The sequence below is a fragment of the Aotus nancymaae genome, unplaced genomic scaffold, assembly GCF_030222135.1.
Source record: "Aotus nancymaae isolate 86718 unplaced genomic scaffold, 86718_ANA_hifiasm-v0.15.2.pri h1tg000099l, whole genome shotgun sequence".
NCBI classification, from domain to species: Eukaryota; Metazoa; Chordata; class Mammalia; order Primates; family Aotidae; genus Aotus; species Aotus nancymaae.
The window spans coordinates 6074073-6096263 of record NW_026988514.1 but is presented as its reverse complement, the minus strand read 5'-3'; the positions used below and the strand labels follow the sequence as shown (position 1 = coordinate 6096263).

The 22191-nt window shown below is 43.4% G+C and overlaps 1 protein-coding gene across 10 annotated transcripts in view; it reads right to left on the bottom strand.

The window, feature by feature from the left end:
• LOC135271965 (WASH complex subunit 2A-like) overlaps positions 1 to 22191 on the bottom strand; it is an 80268-nt gene that overhangs the window by 33953 nt on the left and 24124 nt on the right. For 8 of the 10 annotated variants that reach the window (XM_064370089.1, XM_064370091.1, XM_064370088.1 and 5 more), the window contains 11 exons: positions 20131 to 20283; positions 11657 to 11785; positions 11449 to 11529; positions 9247 to 9375; positions 9039 to 9119; positions 6836 to 6964; positions 6628 to 6708; positions 4425 to 4553; positions 4217 to 4297; positions 2015 to 2143; positions 1807 to 1887 (listed from right to left, as the gene is read on the bottom strand). In XM_064370089.1, the coding sequence (XP_064226159.1) occupies positions 1807 to 1887; positions 2015 to 2143; positions 4217 to 4297; positions 4425 to 4553; positions 6628 to 6708; positions 6836 to 6964; positions 9039 to 9119; positions 9247 to 9375; positions 11449 to 11529; positions 11657 to 11785; positions 20131 to 20283 (1203 nt within the window). The remainder of the gene's footprint in view (positions 1 to 1806; positions 1888 to 2014; positions 2144 to 4216; positions 4298 to 4424; positions 4554 to 6627; positions 6709 to 6835; positions 6965 to 9038; positions 9120 to 9246; positions 9376 to 11448; positions 11530 to 11656; positions 11786 to 20130; positions 20284 to 22191) is intronic. The other 2 variants (XM_064370092.1, XM_064370094.1) reach the window with 2 other exon arrangements.

Sequence of the window (22191 nt, the reverse complement as noted above, 5' to 3'; positions counted from 1 at the left end):
TCCGGATTATATATATTATATAAACCTTGCATAGTATCTAAAATTTTTCTTAGAAAAACGATCCAGGCCGGGCACGGTGGTTCATGACTGTAATCCCAGCACTCTGGGAGGCCGAGGTGGGCGGATAATGAGGTCAAGAGATCGAGACCATCCTGGCCAACATGGTGAGACCGCATCTCTACTTAAAATACAAAAATTAGCCAGGCGTGGTGGCACGTGCCTGTGGTCCCAGCTACTCGGGAGGCTGAGGCAGAAGAATCGCTTGAACCCAGGAGGCGGAAGTTGCAGTGAGCTGAGACTGCGCCACTGCACTCCAGCCTGGGGACAGAGCAAGACTCCGTCTCAGAAAAAAAAAAGAAAGAAAGAAAGAAAGAAAAACAATCCGTTAGTTCCATAATGAGAAACATTTTGGAGATTAAAAAATACACAATTGAATGAGTTCGCTCTATCTCATTCCCAAAAGGGAAGAAGAGACAGCAGCTGACTCAACCACAGACTACATAAGTGGTCAAATACGTATCCCTCACCTGTAAGCACTGTAAGCCAAAGACCTGGCATGGTGTGACCACAAGCCTTCCCATGCCTATCCATCACTTCTGTCCTACTTTCAGACTCCAAGTGAGTCCCTTTTTGTTTACTAGATCTCTAACATTTAAAATCAACATTACTGGTCTGATAATATAATGCTCCAGACCTGATAATCTAAAATTCATCCCTATTTCTTTAGTATCACAGCCACAGACTAAAACTTAACAAAAAGGCCAGGCTTGGTGGTTCATGCCTGTAATCTCAGCACTTTGGGAGGCTGAGGTGGGCAGATCACCCTAGGCCAGGAGTTCAAGACCAGCCTGGTGAACATGGTGAAACCCCATCTCTACTAAATATACAAAAATTAGCTGGGCATGTGGCGTGCCCCTGTGGTCCCAGATACTCAGGAGGCTGAGGCAGGAGAACCCTAGAACCTGGGAGACAGAGGCTCCAGTGAGCCGAGATCACATTATTGCACTCCAGCCTGGGCAAGAGAATGAGACTCCATCTCAAAAGAATAAAAAAAAAACTACCCGAAAACTGACTGCGGACAAAATAAATCACATTAACACTAAATATTATTGTTATATATAAAAATGAGTTTAGGCAGGGCGCGGTGGCTCACGCCTGTAATCCCAGCACTTTGGGAGGCCGAGGCGGGTGGATCACGAGGTCAAGAGATGGAGACCATCCTGGCCAACATGGTGAGACCCCATCTCTACTAAAAATACAAAAATTAGCTGGGCATGGTGGCGCGCGCCTGTAGTCCCAGTTACTCGGGAGGCTGAGGCAGGAGAACTGCTCGAACCCGGGAGGCGGAGGTTGCAGTGAGCTGAGATTGTGCCACAGCACTCCAGCCTGGCGCCTGGCAACAGAGCAACACTCTGTCTCAAAAAACAAAAAAAAATGACTTCAACACAGTAAGTAAGGTTAAATGTTTCACAACCATGGAAAAACATTACTAAACCACACACAGTAAGAGACTGGGAGAAAATATATCAAATTAATCATATTCACTATGTGCAGCTCTCAGTAGTGCAGTCAGAGAAACTGGACTGTTAATGTTTTAATGTTAGTTTAGGGAACATAAGATAGGGAACAGCACAAACTAAGCATTGCATCCTCCACCCACGCTCCCCTCGGCATGTTATCTGCCATTCATTTACTGGGAAGCACCACGACTCTCTGAAGATTTTCCTTAATCACCTCACTGCACATTAGTTTCCTTTCCCATAATCTTTCCCACACAACCCAGTACTGAGAACGAAAGGCTGATACCAAAGGCTGGGACTTGGCAGAGCTGAAAAGATCATCATCTTCATCGTCCCCAAACAGGCTCCCAACACTTGGCTCTAACAACTAGAAGAAACAAGACTCGGGTTCAATATCCAAAAGAAAACAATTTACAAAGAGAACTAGGTGAGCAGTTGAGACAGTAGCCAATACAGTAACAAAGCCATAATGTGGAGAACCCTTTGGAACTGACCTTGGTTGTTTTAGCGCCGGCAAAAAGGTCAACATCTGGGTCACTGTCCTTTTGGAGCTTGTGGCTGAAAAGGAGCTCTTCATCCTGGAAGACACCTGTGCTCTTGGGGCGGGCATCAGGATCATGGCCCTGGGAATAGGAGGGAAGGTCACGTGTGATTAGAGTTCTAAGAGCTCATCTCAAGGAAGTTACACATGTAAAGATGGACACGACAAAGATGTCCCTACAGCTGTATTATGTGAGCAGAAGGCTGGCCACAGCCTAAAGAGCACTCTGGAAGGCAATGAAGCACTAACAAAATGGAACACTATGGAGCTATCAAAAAAACAGAAAATATATTTATAAATACAAAGTCATATATATATGTTTGTATACACAAGGTTTAGCGATAATCTTTCCGGATTATATATATTATATAAACCTTGCATAGTATCTAAAATTTTTCTTAGAAAAACGATCCAGGCCGGGCACGGTGGTTCATGACTGTAATCCCAGCACTCTGGGAGGCCGAGGTGGGCGGATAATGAGGTCAAGAGATCGAGACCATCCTGGCCAACATGGTGAGACCGCATCTCTACTTAAAATACAAAAATTAGCCAGGCGTGGTGGCACGTGCCTGTGGTCCCAGCTACTCGGGAGGCTGAGGCAGAAGAATCGCTTGAACCCAGGAGGCGGAAGTTGCAGTGAGCTGAGACTGCGCCACTGCACTCCAGCCTGGGGACAGAGCAAGACTCCGTCTCAGAAAAAAAAAAGAAAGAAAGAAAGAAAGAAAAACAATCCGTTAGTTCCATAATGAGAAACATTTTGGAGATTAAAAAATACACAATTGAATGAGTTCGCTCTATCTCATTCCCAAAAGGGAAGAAGAGACAGCAGCTGACTCAACCACAGACTACATAAGTGGTCAAATACGTATCCCTCACCTGTAAGCACTGTAAGCCAAAGACCTGGCATGGTGTGACCACAAGCCTTCCCATGCCTATCCATCACTTCTGTCCTACTTTCAGACTCCAAGTGAGTCCCTTTTTGTTTACTAGATCTCTAACATTTAAAATCAACATTACTGGTCTGATAATATAATGCTCCAGACCTGATAATCTAAAATTCATCCCTATTTCTTTAGTATCACAGCCACAGACTAAAACTTAACAAAAAGGCCAGGCTTGGTGGTTCATGCCTGTAATCTCAGCACTTTGGGAGGCTGAGGTGGGCAGATCACCCTAGGCCAGGAGTTCAAGACCAGCCTGGTGAACATGGTGAAACCCCATCTCTACTAAATATACAAAAATTAGCTGGGCATGTGGCGTGCCCCTGTGGTCCCAGATACTCAGGAGGCTGAGGCAGGAGAACCCTAGAACCTGGGAGACAGAGGCTCCAGTGAGCCGAGATCACATTATTGCACTCCAGCCTGGGCAAGAGAATGAGACTCCATCTCAAAAGAATAAAAAAAAAACTACCCGAAAACTGACTGCGGACAAAATAAATCACATTAACACTAAATATTATTGTTATATATAAAAATGAGTTTAGGCAGGGCGCGGTGGCTCACGCCTGTAATCCCAGCACTTTGGGAGGCCGAGGCGGGCGGATCACGAGGTCAAGAGATGGAGACCATCCTGGCCAACATGGTGAGACCCCATCTCTACTAAAAATACAAAAATTAGCTGGGCATGGTGGCGCGCGCCTGTAGTCCCAGTTACTCGGGAGGCTGAGGCAGGAGAACTGCTCGAACCCGGGAGGCGGAGGTTGCAGTGAGCTGAGATTGTGCCACAGCACTCCAGCCTGGCGCCTGGCAACAGAGCAACACTCTGTCTCAAAAAACAAAAAAAAATGACTTCAACACAGTAAGTAAGGTTAAATGTTTCACAACCATGGAAAAACATTACTAAACCACACACAGTAAGAGACTGGGAGAAAATATATCAAATTAATCATATTCACTATGTGCAGCTCTCAGTAGTGCAGTCAGAGAAACTGGACTGTTAATGTTTTAATGTTAGTTTAGGGAACATAAGATAGGGAACAGCACAAACTAAGCATTGCATCCTCCACCCACGCTCCCCTCGGCATGTTATCTGCCATTCATTTACTGGGAAGCACCACGACTCTCTGAAGATTTTCCTTAATCACCTCACTGCACATTAGTTTCCTTTCCCATAATCTTTCCCACACAACCCAGTACTGAGAACGAAAGGCTGATACCAAAGGCTGGGACTTGGCAGAGCTGAAAAGATCATCATCTTCATCGTCCCCAAACAGGCTCCCAACACTTGGCTCTAACAACTAGAAGAAACAAGACTCGGGTTCAATATCCAAAAGAAAACAATTTACAAAGAGAACTAGGTGAGCAGTTGAGACAGTAGCCAATACAGTAACAAAGCCATAATGTGGAGAACCCTTTGGAACTGACCTTGGTTGTTTTAGCGCCGGCAAAAAGGTCAACATCTGGGTCACTGTCCTTTTGGAGCTTGTGGCTGAAAAGGAGCTCTTCATCCTGGAAGACACCTGTGCTCTTGGGGCGGGCATCAGGATCATGGCCCTGGGAATAGGAGGGAAGGTCACGTGTGATTAGAGTTCTAAGAGCTCATCTCAAGGAAGTTACACATGTAAAGATGGACACGACAAAGATGTCCCTACAGCTGTATTATGTGAGCAGAAGGCTGGCCACAGCCTAAAGAGCACTCTGGAAGGCAATGAAGCACTAACAAAATGGAACACTATGGAGCTATCAAAAAAACAGAAAATATATTTATAAATACAAAGTCATATATATATGTTTGTATACACAAGGTTTAGCGATAATCTTTCCGGATTATATATATTATATAAACCTTGCATAGTATCTAAAATTTTTCTTAGAAAAACGATCCAGGCCGGGCACGGTGGTTCATGACTGTAATCCCAGCACTCTGGGAGGCCGAGGTGGGCAGATAATGAGGTCAAGAGATCGAGACCATCCTGGCCAACATGGTGAGACCGCATCTCTACTTAAAATACAAAAATTAGCCAGGCGTGGTGGCACGTGCCTGTGGTCCCAGCTACTCGGGAGGCTGAGGCAGAAGAATCGCTTGAACCCAGGAGGCGGAAGTTGCAGTGAGCTGAGACTGCGCCACTGCACTCCAGCCTGGGGACAGAGCAAGACTCCGTCTCAGAAAAAAAAAAGAAAGAAAGAAAGAAAGAAAAACAATCCGTTAGTTCCATAATGAGAAACATTTTGGAGATTAAAAAATACACAATTGAATGAGTTCGCTCTATCTCATTCCCAAAAGGGAAGAAGAGACAGCAGCTGACTCAACCACAGACTACATAAGTGGTCAAATACGTATCCCTCACCTGTAAGCACTGTAAGCCAAAGACCTGGCATGGTGTGACCACAAGCCTTCCCATGCCTATCCATCACTTCTGTCCTACTTTCAGACTCCAAGTGAGTCCCTTTTTGTTTACTAGATCTCTAACATTTAAAATCAACATTATTGGTCTGATAATATAATGCTCCAGACCTGATAATCTAAAATTCATCCCTATTTCTTTAGTATCACAGCCACAGACTAAAACTTAACAAAAAGGCCAGGCTTGGTGGTTCATGCCTGTAATCTCAGCACTTTGGGAGGCTGAGGTGGGCAGATCACCCTAGGCCAGGAGTTCAAGACCAGCCTGGTGAACATGGTGAAACCCCATCTCTACTAAATATACAAAAATTAGCTGGGCATGTGGCGTGCCCCTGTGGTCCCAGATACTCAGGAGGCTGAGGCAGGAGAACCCTAGAACCTGGGAGACAGAGGCTCCAGTGAGCCGAGATCACATTATTGCACTCCAGCCTGGGCAAGAGAATGAGACTCCATCTCAAAAGAATAAAAAAAAAAACTACCCGAAAACTGACTGCGGACAAAATAAATCACATTAACACTAAATATTATTGTTATATATAAAAATGAGTTTAGGCAGGGCGCGGTGGCTCACGCCTGTAATCCCAGCACTTTGGGAGGCCGAGGCGGGCGGATCACGAGGTCAAGAGATGGAGACCATCCTGGCCAACATGGTGAGACCCCATCTCTACTAAAAATACAAAAATTAGCTGGGCATGGTGGCGCGCGCCTGTAGTCCCAGTTACTCGGGAGGCTGAGGCAGGAGAACTGCTCGAACCCGGGAGGCGGAGGTTGCAGTGAGCTGAGATTGTGCCACAGCACTCCAGCCTGGCGCCTGGCAACAGAGCAACACTCTGTCTCAAAAAACAAAAAAAAATGACTTCAACACAGTAAGTAAGGTTAAATGTTTCACAACCATGGAAAAACATTACTAAACCACACACAGTAAGAGACTGGGAGAAAATATATCAAATTAATCATATTCACTATGTGCAGCTCTCAGTAGTGCAGTCAGAGAAACTGGACTGTTAATGTTTTAATGTTAGTTTAGGGAACATAAGATAGGGAACAGCACAAACTAAGCATTGCATCCTCCACCCACGCTCCCCTCGGCATGTTATCTGCCATTCATTTACTGGGAAGCACCACGACTCTCTGAAGATTTTCCTTAATCACCTCACTGCACATTAGTTTCCTTTCCCATAATCTTTCCCACACAACCCAGTACTGAGAACGAAAGGCTGATACCAAAGGCTGGGACTTGGCAGAGCTGAAAAGATCATCATCTTCATCGTCCCCAAACAGGCTCCCAACACTTGGCTCTAACAACTAGAAGAAACAAGACTCGGGTTCAATATCCAAAAGAAAACAATTTACAAAGAGAACTAGGTGAGCAGTTGAGACAGTAGCCAATACAGTAACAAAGCCATAATGTGGAGAACCCTTTGGAACTGACCTTGGTTGTTTTAGCGCCGGCAAAAAGGTCAACATCTGGGTCACTGTCCTTTTGGAGCTTGTGGCTGAAAAGGAGCTCTTCATCCTGGAAGACACCTGTGCTCTTGGGGCGGGCATCAGGATCATGGCCCTGGGAATAGGAGGGAAGGTCACGTGTGATTAGAGTTCTAAGAGCTCATCTCAAGGAAGTTACACATGTAAAGATGGACACGACAAAGATGTCCCTACAGCTGTATTATGTGAGCAGAAGGCTGGCCACAGCCTAAAGAGCACTCTGGAAGGCAATGAAGCACTAACAAAATGGAACACTATGGAGCTATCAAAAAAACAGAAAATATATTTATAAATACAAAGTCATATATATATGTTTGTATACACAAGGTTTAGCGATAATCTTTCCGGATTATATATATTATATAAACCTTGCATAGTATCTAAAATTTTTCTTAGAAAAACGATCCAGGCCGGGCACGGTGGTTCATGACTGTAATCCCAGCACTCTGGGAGGCCGAGGTGGGCGGATAATGAGGTCAAGAGATCGAGACCATCCTGGCCAACATGGTGAGACCGCATCTCTACTTAAAATACAAAAATTAGCCAGGCGTGGTGGCACGTGCCTGTGGTCCCAGCTACTCGGGAGGCTGAGGCAGAAGAATCGCTTGAACCCAGGAGGCGGAAGTTGCAGTGAGCTGAGACTGCGCCACTGCACTCCAGCCTGGGGACAGAGCAAGACTCCGTCTCAGAAAAAAAAAAGAAAGAAAGAAAGAAAGAAAAACAATCCGTTAGTTCCATAATGAGAAACATTTTGGAGATTAAAAAATACACAATTGAATGAGTTCGCTCTATCTCATTCCCAAAAGGGAAGAAGAGACAGCAGCTGACTCAACCACAGACTACATAAGTGGTCAAATACGTATCCCTCACCTGTAAGCACTGTAAGCCAAAGACCTGGCATGGTGTGACCACAAGCCTTCCCATGCCTATCCATCACTTCTGTCCTACTTTCAGACTCCAAGTGAGTCCCTTTTTGTTTACTAGATCTCTAACATTTAAAATCAACATTATTGGTCTGATAATATAATGCTCCAGACCTGATAATCTAAAATTCATCCCTATTTCTTTAGTATCACAGCCACAGACTAAAACTTAACAAAAAGGCCAGGCTTGGTGGTTCATGCCTGTAATCTCAGCACTTTGGGAGGCTGAGGTGGGCAGATCACCCTAGGCCAGGAGTTCAAGACCAGCCTGGTGAACATGGTGAAACCCCATCTCTACTAAATATACAAAAATTAGCTGGGCATGTGGCGTGCCCCTGTGGTCCCAGATACTCAGGAGGCTGAGGCAGGAGAACCCTAGAACCTGGGAGACAGAGGCTCCAGTGAGCCGAGATCACATTATTGCACTCCAGCCTGGGCAAGAGAATGAGACTCCATCTCAAAAGAATAAAAAAAAAAACTACCCGAAAACTGACTGCGGACAAAATAAATCACATTAACACTAAATATTATTGTTATATATAAAAATGAGTTTAGGCAGGGCGCGGTGGCTCACGCCTGTAATCCCAGCACTTTGGGAGGCCGAGGCGGGCGGATCACGAGGTCAAGAGATGGAGACCATCCTGGCCAACATGGTGAGACCCCATCTCTACTAAAAATACAAAAATTAGCTGGGCATGGTGGCGCGCGCCTGTAGTCCCAGTTACTCGGGAGGCTGAGGCAGGAGAACTGCTCGAACCCGGGAGGCGGAGGTTGCAGTGAGCTGAGATTGTGCCACAGCACTCCAGCCTGGCGCCTGGCAACAGAGCAACACTCTGTCTCAAAAAACAAAAAAAAATGACTTCAACACAGTAAGTAAGGTTAAATGTTTCACAACCATGGAAAAACATTACTAAACCACACACAGTAAGAGACTGGGAGAAAATATATCAAATTAATCATATTCACTATGTGCAGCTCTCAGTAGTGCAGTCAGAGAAACTGGACTGTTAATGTTTTAATGTTAGTTTAGGGAACATAAGATAGGGAACAGCACAAACTAAGCATTGCATCCTCCACCCACGCTCCCCTCGGCATGTTATCTGCCATTCATTTACTGGGAAGCACCACGACTCTCTGAAGATTTTCCTTAATCACCTCACTGCACATTAGTTTCCTTTCCCATAATCTTTCCCACACAACCCAGTACTGAGAACGAAAGGCTGATACCAAAGGCTGGGACTTGGCAGAGCTGAAAAGATCATCATCTTCATCGTCCCCAAACAGGCTCCCAACACTTGGCTCTAACAACTAGAAGAAACAAGACTCGGGTTCAATATCCAAAAGAAAACAATTTACAAAGAGAACTAGGTGAGCAGTTGAGACAGTAGCCAATACAGTAACAAAGCCATAATGTGGAGAACCCTTTGGAACTGACCTTGGTTGTTTTAGCGCCGGCAAAAAGGTCAACATCTGGGTCACTGTCCTTTTGGAGCTTGTGGCTGAAAAGGAGCTCTTCATCCTGGAAGACACCTGTGCTCTTGGGGCGGGCATCAGGATCATGGCCCTGGGAATAGGAGGGAAGGTCACGTGTGATTAGAGTTCTAAGAGCTCATCTCAAGGAAGTTACACATGTAAAGATGGACACGACAAAGATGTCCCTACAGCTGTATTATGTGAGCAGAAGGCTGGCCACAGCCTAAAGAGCACTCTGGAAGGCAATGAAGCACTAACAAAATGGAACACTATGGAGCTATCAAAAAAACAGAAAATATATTTATAAATACAAAGTCATATATATATGTTTGTATACACAAGGTTTAGCGATAATCTTTCCGGATTATATATATTATATAAACCTTGCATAGTATCTAAAATTTTTCTTAGAAAAACGATCCAGGCCGGGCACGGTGGTTCATGACTGTAATCCCAGCACTCTGGGAGGCCGAGGTGGGCGGATAATGAGGTCAAGAGATCGAGACCATCCTGGCCAACATGGTGAGACCGCATCTCTACTTAAAATACAAAAATTAGCCAGGCGTGGTGGCACGTGCCTGTGGTCCCAGCTACTCGGGAGGCTGAGGCAGAAGAATCGCTTGAACCCAGGAGGCGGAAGTTGCAGTGAGCTGAGACTGCGCCACTGCACTCCAGCCTGGGGACAGAGCAAGACTCCGTCTCAGAAAAAAAAAAGAAAGAAAGAAAGAAAGAAAAACAATCCGTTAGTTCCATAATGAGAAACATTTTGGAGATTAAAAAATACACAATTGAATGAGTTCGCTCTATCTCATTCCCAAAAGGGAAGAAGAGACAGCAGCTGACTCAACCACAGACTACATAAGTGGTCAAATACGTATCCCTCACCTGTAAGCACTGTAAGCCAAAGACCTGGCATGGTGTGACCACAAGCCTTCCCATGCCTATCCATCACTTCTGTCCTACTTTCAGACTCCAAGTGAGTCCCTTTTTGTTTACTAGATCTCTAACATTTAAAATCAACATTATTGGTCTGATAATATAATGCTCCAGACCTGATAATCTAAAATTCATCCCTATTTCTTTAGTATCACAGCCACAGACTAAAACTTAACAAAAAGGCCAGGCTTGGTGGTTCATGCCTGTAATCTCAGCACTTTGGGAGGCTGAGGTGGGCAGATCACCCTAGGCCAGGAGTTCAAGACCAGCCTGGTGAACATGGTGAAACCCCATCTCTACTAAATATACAAAAATTAGCTGGGCATGTGGCGTGCCCCTGTGGTCCCAGATACTCAGGAGGCTGAGGCAGGAGAACCCTAGAACCTGGGAGACAGAGGCTCCAGTGAGCCGAGATCACATTATTGCACTCCAGCCTGGGCAAGAGAATGAGACTCCATCTCAAAAGAATAAAAAAAAAACTACCCGAAAACTGACTGCGGACAAAATAAATCACATTAACACTAAATATTATTGTTATATATAAAAATGAGTTTAGGCAGGGCGCGGTGGCTCACGCCTGTAATCCCAGCACTTTGGGAGGCCGAGGCGGGCGGATCACGAGGTCAAGAGATGGAGACCATCCTGGCCAACATGGTGAGACCCCATCTCTACTAAAAATACAAAAATTAGCTGGGCATGGTGGCGCGCGCCTGTAGTCCCAGTTACTCGGGAGGCTGAGGCAGGAGAACTGCTCGAACCCGGGAGGCGGAGGTTGCAGTGAGCTGAGATTGTGCCACAGCACTCCAGCCTGGCGCCTGGCAACAGAGCAACACTCTGTCTCAAAAAACAAAAAAAAATGACTTCAACACAGTAAGTAAGGTTAAATGTTTCACAACCATGGAAAAACATTACTAAACCACACACAGTAAGAGACTGGGAGAAAATATATCAAATTAATCATATTCACTATGTGCAGCTCTCAGTAGTGCAGTCAGAGAAACTGGACTGTTAATGTTTTAATGTTAGTTTAGGGAACATAAGATAGGGAACAGCACAAACTAAGCATTGCATCCTCCACCCACGCTCCCCTCGGCATGTTATCTGCCATTCATTTACTGGGAAGCACCACGACTCTCTGAAGATTTTCCTTAATCACCTCACTGCACATTAGTTTCCTTTCCCATAATCTTTCCCACACAACCCAGTACTGAGAACGAAAGGCTGATACCAAAGGCTGGGACTTGGCAGAGCTGAAAAGATCATCATCATCATCGTCCCCAAACAGGCTCCCAACACTTGGCTCTAACAACTAGAAGAAACAAGACTCGGGTTCAATATCCAAAAGAAAACAATTTACAAAGAGAACTAGGTGAGCAGTTGAGACAGTAGCCAATACAGTAACAAAGCCATAATGTGGAGAACCCTTTGGAACTGACCTTGGTTGTTTTAGTGCCGGCACAAAGGTCAACATCTGGGTCATTGTCCTTTTGGAGCTTGTGGCTGAAAAGGAGCTCTCCATCCTGGAAGACACCTGTGCTCTTGGGGCGGGCATCAGGATCATGGCCCTGGGAATAGGAGGGAAGGTCACGTGTGATTAGATTTCTAAGAGCTCATCTCAAGGAAGTTACACATGTAAAGATGGACACGACAAAGATGTCCCTACAGCTGTATTATGTGAGCAGAAGGCTGGCCACAGCCTAAAGAGCACTCTGTAAGGGAATGAAACACTAACAAAATGGAACACTATGGAGCTACCAAAAATAACAGAAAATATATTTATAAATACAAAGTCATATATATATGTTTGTATACACAAGGTTTAGCGATAATCTTTCCAGATTATATATATTATATAAACCTTGTATAGTATCTAAAATTTTTCTTAGAAAAACGATCCAGGCCGGGCACGGTGGTTCATGACTGTAATCCCAGCACTCTGGGAGGCTGAGGTGGGCAGATAATGAGGTCAAGAGATCGAGACCATCCTGGCCAACATGGTGAGACCGCATCTCTACTTAAAATACAAAAATTAGCCAGGCGTGGTGGCACGTGCCTGTGGTCCCAGCTACTCGGGAGGCTGAGGCAGAAGAATCGCTTGAACCCAGGAGGCGGAAGTTGCAGTGAGCTGAGACTGCGCCACTGCACTCCAGCCTGGGGACAGAGCAAGACTCCGTCTCAGAAAAAAAAAAAAAAAAAAGAAAGAAAAACAATCCGTTAGTTCCATAATGAGAAACATTTTGGAGATTAAAAAATACACAATTGAATGAGTTCGCTCTATCTCATTCCCAAAGGGAAGAAGAGACAGCAGCTGACTCAACCACAGACTACATAAGTGGTCAAATACGTATCCCTCACCTGTAAGCACTGTAAGCCAAAGACCTGGCATGGTGTGACCACAAGCCTTCCCATGCCTATCCATCACTTCTGTCCTACTTTCAGACTCCAAGTGAGTCCCTTTTTGTTTACTAGATCTCTAACATTTAAAATCAACATTATTGGTCTGATAATATAATGCTCCAGACCTGATAATCTAAAATTCATCCCTATTTCTTTAGTATCACAGCCACAGACTAAAACTTAACAAAAAGGCCAGGCTTGGTGGTTCATGCCTGTAATCTCAGCACTTTGGGAGGCTGAGGTGGGCAGATCACCCTAGGCCAGGAGTTCAAGACCAGCCTGGTGAACATGGTGAAACCCCATCTCTACTAAAAATACAAGAATTAGCTGGGCATGTGGCATGTACCTGTGGTCCCAGATACTCAGGAGGCTTAGGCAGGAGAATCCAGAGGCTCCAGTGAGCCGAGATCATATTATTACACTCCAGCCCCAGCAAGAGAATAAGACTCCATCTCAAAAGAATAAAAAAAAAAAAACTACCCGAAAACTGACTTCGGACAAAATAAATCACATTAACACTAAATATTATTGTTATATATAAAAATGAGTTTAGGCAGGGCGTGGTGGCTCACGCCTGTAATCCCAGCAATTTGGGAGGCCGAGGCGGGCAGATCACGAGGTCAAGAGATGGAGACCATCCTGGCCAATACAAAAATTAGCTGGGCATGGTGGCACGCGCCTGTAGTCCCAGTTACTTGGGAGGCTGAGGCAGGAGAACTGTTTGAACCCGGGAGGCGGAGTTTGCAGTGAGCTGAGATTGTGCCACAGCACTCCAGCCTGGCGCCTCGCAACAGAGCAACACTCTGTCTCAAAAAACAAACAAAAATGACTTCAACACAGTAAGTAAGGTTAAATGTTTCACAACTATGGAAAAACATTACAAAACCATATACAGTAAGAGACTGGGAGAAAATATATCAAATTAATCATATTCACTATGTGCAGCTCTCATTTATAAATAGGGTTACAGTATTAGTATAAGAAAAAAATTCATAAAACACTTTTTGTAGAAAGAAACAGACTATTTCTTCAGTTTGATCTGTAAAACGGATTGGCAATCTATGACCTGTCAACCTGGTTTAACATCGCCATTGAGATCAAATTCATACACCAGAAAATATACCCATTTACCATGTAAAATTCAATGATTTTTTAGTATATTCAGATTTATGCAACCACTACCACAATGTAAGTTAGAACATTCTCATCATTCCTAAAAGAAACCCCAAACCTTTAGCAGTAATTATCCATTCCTGCTCACCGCCACTCCCAGACCCCAGCACCGACTAATCTACTCTGTCTTCATGGATATGTGTAATCCGGACATTTCATAGAAATGGAATCACACCTGTGGGTCCTTCATGACTGGCTTATTTCACTTAGAAGGTTTTCAAGGTTCATCCATGTTGCAGCATGCATCAGTACTTAGCCTTTTTTATTACCAAATAATATTCCATTGTATGGAAATACTGTATTATGTTTCAACATTGTTTCTATCTTTTGGCTATCATGAATAATGCTGCTGGGAACAATCATATTCAGGTTTTGTGTGAACATATGTTTTTATTTCTCTTGGATATATACCTAGGAATAAAATTCCTGGATATGTGGTAACTCTATGTTATAAGAATTTGAAGAACAGCAAACTGTTTTCAAAGTGGTTGTGCCATTCCACATCTGCAGCAGCAAGGAATGAGGATTTCCATTTTTCCACATCCTTACCAACACTCATTATTTTCCTTTTTTGTTTATTATATTCCTCTTCCTGGCTATGAAGTGGTATGTCATTGTGGTTTTGACTTCCCTGATGCTGAGCATTTTTTCATATGCTTTTAGGCCATTTGTATATCCTCTTTGGTAAAATCTCTATTCAGACCTCTGTCCTATTTTTTTAAAACAGGGTCTCATTCCATCACTCAGCCTAAAGTATAGTGATATGATCACAGCACACTATAGCCTTGAACTCCTAGGCTCAAAGGACTCTTCCACCTCAACTTCCCAAGCAGACACAACTATAGGAGCATATCCCCATGCCTGGCTAATTTTATAAATTTTTCTTAAGAGACACGGTCTTGCTATGTTGCCCAGGCTGGTCTCAAACTCTTGGCCTAAAGCAGTCCTCTTGCCTTGGTCTCCCAAAGTGCTGGTGTTACAGGCATGAGCCATAATGCCTGGCCTATCCCTTCTTTCATCTGGGCTACTTGTCTTGTTATTATTGACTTATAAGTCTTTTACATATTCTGGATGTAAGTCCTTTATCAAATACATGATTTGCAAATCTTTTCTCTCATTTTGTGAGTGGTCATTTGATTTTCCAGATGGTGCCCTTTGAAGCACAATGTTTTTCATTTTAATAAAGTCCAATTTGGCTATTTTTGTCACTTGTGCTTTTGGTGTCTTATCTAAGAAGGCTTTGCCTAATCCAAGGTCATGATGATTTACTCATATATTCTTTAGATTCTAAAAGTTGTATAGTTTTAGGTCTTATATTTGGATCTTACATTGGATCTGAGTTTATTTATTAATGGTCCAACTCCATTCTTTTGAATGTAGATAATCAGCATCCTGGCACATCTGCTGAAAACACTATTCTGTTCCCATTGAAATATCTTGGCACCTTAAGCAACTGACTGTAACTGTGAGGGTTTATTTCTAGACTCTCAATTTCTACCTCACTGATCTATATATTTTAACCTTATGCCAATACCACCCTGTCTTAAAGTTAAGTTTTGAAATCAGGAAGTGGGGGTCTTCTACCTTGGTTCTTCCTTTTCAAGACTATAGATCTCTTGCACTTCCATAAAAATTTTAGGATCAGCTTGTCCATTTCTGCAAAAACCAAGCTGGAATTTTGATAGAGATTACATTACATAACAATTTGGGAAGGAAGTATTGCCACCTTACCAATATTAAGGCTTCTGGTCCCTAAACACAAGATGTCTTTCCATCTAATTTAGGTCTTTAATTTCTTTCATTTTTTTGTAGGTTTTATTGTACTTTTGTTAAATTTATTCCTAAGTATAAATTTAACCTATACCATTCTTCATATCACTGTTTTAAAAAAACAGATTTCTTAATTTCATTCATAAGCTAGTAATTGCTTGTGAAAGTCACTACTAGCAGGCTGGGCATGGTGGATCATACCTGTAATCTCAGCACTTTGGGAAGCCAAGGCAGGCGGATGAGCTGAGGTCAAGTGTTTGAGATCAGCCCAGCCAACATGGTGAAATCCTGTCTCTACTAAAAGTATAAAAAATTAGCTGGGCATGGTGGCATGTGCCTGTAATCCCAGCTACTCAGGAGGCTGAGGCAGGAGAATTGCCTGAACCCAGGAGGTGGAGGTTGCGGTGAGCCAAGATTGCGCCATTGCACTCCAGCCTGGGTAACAAGAGCAAAACTCCGTCTCAAAAAAAAAAAAAAAAAAATTAGCTAGGCATGGTGGCGGGTGCCTGTAATCCCAGCTACTTGGGAGGCTGAGGCAGGATAATCACTTGAACCTGGGAGGCCTAAGTTGCAGTCAGCTGAGATCGCGCCATTGTACTCCAGCCTGAGCGACATGAGCGAAACTCTGTCTCAAGAAAAAAAATGGTACTACTAGTAACTTTCATAAGCTAGTTAACTGTTAATTACTAGCTTACAGAACTACAATTGATTTTCACATACTGATCTTACATCCTGCAATCTTAATGAATTTAGTTAGTTCCAATAGTCTTTTTGTAGATTCCTTAAGATGTTCTATATAAAAGATCATACCATCTGCAGATAGATTGCTTTACTTCACTTCTTCTTTCCAATCTGAATGCCTTTTCTTCATTTTCTCACCTAAGTGCCCTGCTTAGAATCCCCAGTACGAGGTTGATTAGAATTGCCAAGAGTGGACATCATTGTGTAATTCATGATCTTAGGATTGAAAAGCATGCACTCTTTCATCATTAAGTATGATATCAGCTGTGCGATTTCACAGATGCCCTTTATCAAGTTCATTAAGTTCCCTCGTATGCCTAATTTACTGAGTGCTTTTTATCATGAAAAGGTTTGGATTTTATTAAATGCTTTTTCTGCATCTGTTGAGATGATCATGTACATTTTAATTCTGTATTTTATTGATACAGTGTATTATATCAATTGTATTGATATAACATTAATTGATTTTTAGATGTCACTTCTCATGGTGTGCAATCCTTTTTAGATTTTTGCTGGATTGGGTTTAGTAGTATGTTGTTGAGGATTTCGGCATCTACATTAATAAAGGGTATCTGTAGTTTTCTGGTAATGTCTCTGCCTAGTTTTAATATCAGGGTCATACTCATCTCACAGAATGACCATCACCTATTTTTATTAATAAAATTTATTGGAACACAGTCATGCCCAACCGTCTTCATCTTTCCTAGCGCTGCTTTCATGCTATCAATGGCAGAGGTAGGCAGTTATGAGAGAGCCCATAGGATCTACAAAAGCTAAAATAGTCATTATGAGACCCTTTACAGAAAGAGTTTGTTGACATCCGATCAATATGAAAGGTTCATCTACAACACATATTTCTTAAAGTGAATGTTAGAAATACTTAACTGTACAGATTCAGCCTAACTTCTTTTTCCTGTTGCTTATATCCCATAACTGGCCAAGGGACAAAGCTTTGCTAGAAGGAACAACAAGGTCTATAAATTCCAGAAGAGGTGGGTAAAATTCTAATCCCCTATCCTAACATTGCTACTTGAGGTAAGAGTTCTTGATTAAGATTCCCAAATATATAGATGATTACAGAGAATCATTAACATGCTGCACTGAAGGATAAGATTCCTTTAGTAACTCACATGACAGAATGATCACCATGAGATGAGAGTCTTTTATCTTGTCTAGAGATTTGAACCACTACTGCCTTTCGTTCACCTTTCCTACTTCTTTCTGTGGAGCTTGGATAGTGTTTTGATTTTCCATTTTATCATCTTCCTCATCAAACAAGCTAAGAACAGTTTTGGTTCTAGCCTTGGTTCCTTTGTCCAATGGGGATGATGAAGAAAATAAATCAGAATGCTTGACTGCTTCCTGAGCAGATCTAGTCAAAAGTCCTACCTGAAAATAAAAATAATAAGGGAGGCCGGGCACGGTGGCTCAAGCCTGTAATCCCAGCACTTTGGGAGGCCGAGGCGGGTGGATCACGAGGTCAAGAGATCAAGACCATCCTGGTCAACATGGTGAAACCCCGTCTCTACTAAAAATACAAAAAATTAGCTGGGCACGGTGTCGTGTGCCTGTAATCCCAGCTACTCAGGAGGCTGAGGCAGGAGAATTGCCTGAACCCAGGAGGCAGAGGTTGCGGTGAGCCGAGATCGCGCCATTGCACTCCAGCCTGGGTAACAAGAGCAAAACTCTGTCTCAAAAAAAAAAAAAAAAAAAAAAAAAGGGAAAGAAAATAAGTAACACTTGGAAATACAAATCCTACATGGAGCCTGCCAAGCTTCTCATTAATTCAGTAACCGCCACATTTGCATGATTCAAGGTACAGTGAATAACATTTACTCCCAAGTAACAAAACACTGAGGTCAGTTCTTGACTGGCTGCTCCAAGAGACAGTTTTATACAATCATCCATAGCCAAAGATCATTTTTCCAAGCAGTTTAAGACCATGGGTCCCTCTCTCCTACCAAGTGACAGGACAGCTATAATCCTGATGCACATCGGTTGCTCATGAGCTAGGAAGAACTTCTAAGTGGCAAAGATAACACAAATGGCAATCTTTGAGAGTGGACCATGAATTCCTAGCATTTAATACATAAGCTCCAAGGAGGAAATATAAAGGGCAAAATCAGACCCTTGAATCGCAGAAGGCTTTACACTGTATATTCAATTCAAGAAGAATCTCTAAAATAATTCTAAAAGGCAACATTCATTCATTCAACAAGTAGCACATTTCAGGTAAGAAACAATTGATTATGAGGTACATCCCGATTTCAGAGTACCCAAACTATTCAAAAAATGCTCCTTGGAAGAAATACATAATTTATAACATAGTGCGTACCATGTGCAAGGTAATATGCCAAGTACTACAGATAAAATGGTGAGCAAAACAAACCTGGCCCAATCTGCAAGGGGCTTACACTCAGTGAGGGAGAAGGCAGCACAGCAACCAGTCAGTCAAGTGTGGACCACAATTGGAATAGGACTGGGGTCCTCACACAGCCACTGGGAAGTGAGTGTCACGCAGGAACACAAGTACAAATAAAATGCTCGTATCACTGTAGCTCCAAGGAGCCTCAGCAGGAAATGCAAATGCAACGCTCTTCACACAGGCTCTGGGAGATATTAGACCTAAGGAGATGGACACACAGCATATAAGAAAAGTTAGAGAAAGAGAGGAGGCCTATAGAGACTGCAGGAAACCACACGGCTGAATGGCCAAGCATGGACAGCAGCATTACCCACAGGCTTCCTGCAAAAGATGGCAGACTGTCCAGGACATGAAAGAGGACAAATTTTACTCTACTCTGCAATTCCTTGCCAACACCATCTAAAAGTAAAAGGATGCTGGGCCAGGCATGGTGGCTCACACCTGCAATCCCAGCATTCTGGGAGGCGGAGGTAGGTGGATCACAAGGTCAAGAGATCAAGACCATCCTGGCCAACATGGTGAAACCCCATCTCTACTAAAAACATGAAAATTAGCCCGTCATGGTGGCGCACACCTGTAGTCCCAGCTACTCAGCAGGCTGAGACAGGAGAATCTCAAACCCGGGAGGTAGAGTTTGCAGTGAGCCTAGATCTCATCACTGCACTCCAGCCTAGTGACAGAGTGAGACTTCGTCTCAAAAAAAAAAAAAAAGTAAAACGATGCTAACTAGCATCTCCTTAAAACTGTTTTTTTTTTTTGAGACAGAGTCTTGCTCTTTTGCCAGGCCGGAGTGCATTGGCATGATCTTGGCTCACTGCAACTTCCGTCTCCGAGATTCAAGCGATTCTCCTGCCTCAGCCTCCTGAGTAGCTGCGACTACAGCTGTGCGCCACCACACCTGGCTAATTTTTTGTATTTCAGTACAGATGGGGTTTCACCATGGCCAGCATGGTCTCAATATCCTGACCTCATGATCTGCCTGCCTCAGCCTCCCATAGTGCTGGGATTACAGGCGTGAGCCACCGTGCCCAGCCTAAAACTGACATTTAAATTCAAGTACAGTTGGGGACCAAAGGAGAACCAAGGGTAACAGGAACGCTGCACAGAAGAGAACAAGTTAGAAAGGCAATGATGCCATGACATGACAGTAACTGCAGAGACAGTGGTAGGCACACCGCAGTGTACATGTGTCCTGTAGAAGGACCAGGAGGAAAGGCCCTGCAGAGGCTTCCTGCACTGTGGGGACACAGTGTCTGTGTTTTCAAATGTCCTTGTCTGTGTTTTCAAATCTGTCTACAAATGTGCCATTTATTTTCTGTGGTCAAAAAACTTAAGGGATTGTGTGTGTTTAAAACAACACATGAGAGACAAATGTATTCAAGTATACGAGAGAAAAAGGTCCACCTTTTCAGACTCGGCCACATCAGTTCTCCCAAATTCTGATGATTCCTTGGCACTCTCAACCTTCTTTTCCACAGGCTTCCCTCCAAGTGGTGCCTCCTTCTCTTCTTCATTGCTAAACAGCAAAGGTGGTGCCTCAGAGACGATCTCTTTTTTCTACCAAAAGAAGAGCACACAACATCCACAACAATAAAAAAGTGTGTCTGACCAGCATGGCCATATTCAGAACAAGCCCAAACCATCCTCTTAGGGCTTCAGCTAAATGTGGTGGTGGAAGAGAAGACAGGATAGTGAAGATGGCACCAAAAGGGAGAAGCAACAAATATCACCACCCGGGACTTATGGACAGGGTACTTCATGCATCACCTGCATCGGTCTACTTGTGTCTGTCAACCCCTACGCCTCCCTCACTCAGATCGTTATCTCTGCCATCAGATGAATATGAGTCTCTCTCTCTCTGTCTCACTCCTGTGATATTTCAACTAGAAGACATCATCCAGTGTTGTCTTGATAAAACAAAACACCTAGATCATGTCCTCTCCCACCCGAAACCTGCACTCCTTGAAGCAAATGACACTCAGCAGACACCCCATTCTTCCCTCTACTCATGTGCTTGCTATTCCTTAAAGTCACTGCAAACTTTCAAACTTCCATACCACACTGCCCTCGATGTCTGTAGGGGCAAATCTTCCTCATCCTTCAAGCCCTGCTCAGATGTCACCCATGGTCTTTCTGTTCCCATCAGTTGCTTTGTTGAATAAGCATAGTATTTATCTCTCCACCTGACCCTTCCTTGAATTTCTTCCTAACTAACTGCTAGCACACATCTGTTTATCCGTTCATCTGAAAGGACTACACACTGTATTTCCGTGGCCAGTTTCAGCGTTTTACACCAACTGAGCGCTCAATACAAGTCTGCAAGCACTTGAGCCCATTTCTCATCTCATCTTATCAGGGAGGCAGGAATTTGAGGGACTAGGAAACTGAGGTTCATGACTGACCTGGAATTCACGGCATCTTTGGGGCAAGTGACTTATCAACAAGTTCTTGAGAAAAAAACTAAAGCTCTACTATAGTATAGTATAGATACAAATCTTACCATATGACACGAGAAAGTGTGCTTTGAGGTAATGCCTAAATCAAGTTAGGAAGGCAGATTTGGGAAACTAAGGAAGGGCATTGCTGATCATGATTTTAAAATGTGATGAAGGAAGAATGAACAGAGCAAGGGGATTTTCAGTTATTGTCAGGAAGAGATCATTCAAGTGCAAAACCATTTGAACTGGAAGCTAATGAAGAATTTCAGAAGAGATGAGGCAACACGGAAGTGATTAAAGGAAAAGGCTTTTGTGGAACACGCTGCACTCACTGAAAACTACATAAAAATTCAATACAACTAGTTGATAAGGGAGACAAAAAGAGACAAGTACGGCAAATCATATTCTTCCTTCTTATATAACTAAGGTCCTAAACCACAGAAAATGCTACCCAAAATACCAGTTTTAATTTTCTTGAAAACGAGCTAACTCCTCATCCTTGTCATGAAGTTTATTTTGTTTTTCTTTTTTTTTCAGACGGAGTCTCGCCCTGTTCCACAGGCTGGAGTGCAGTGGCACAATCTCGGCTCATTGCACCCTCCATCTCCCAGGTTCAAGCAATTCTGCTGCCTCAGCCTCCCTGTTGGTGGGATTACAGGCGTGCATCAACACAACCAGCTAATTTTTGTATTTTTAGTAGAGATGGAGTATCACTATGCTGAGCAGTCTGATCTCACATTCCTGACCTCAGGTGATCCATCTGCCTCAGCCTCAGAAAGTCCTGGGATTACAGGCGTGAGCCACCATGCCTGACCAAATTTACTTTCTTGATAGGTATCAGAAAATAAGGAAAGTATGAAGAAAAAAAAATGTAATGGTCTAAAATGGCTGCATCTTCGCCATATGGATAACAGAAACTGGGCCTATGAATGAAAGCTGAACCTCACCTGCAAGGCCAGAGCCTGTCAAATACCTCCCTGACATGTACCGATTACAACCTGCCTATAGGATGAAACACAAAGGCAGC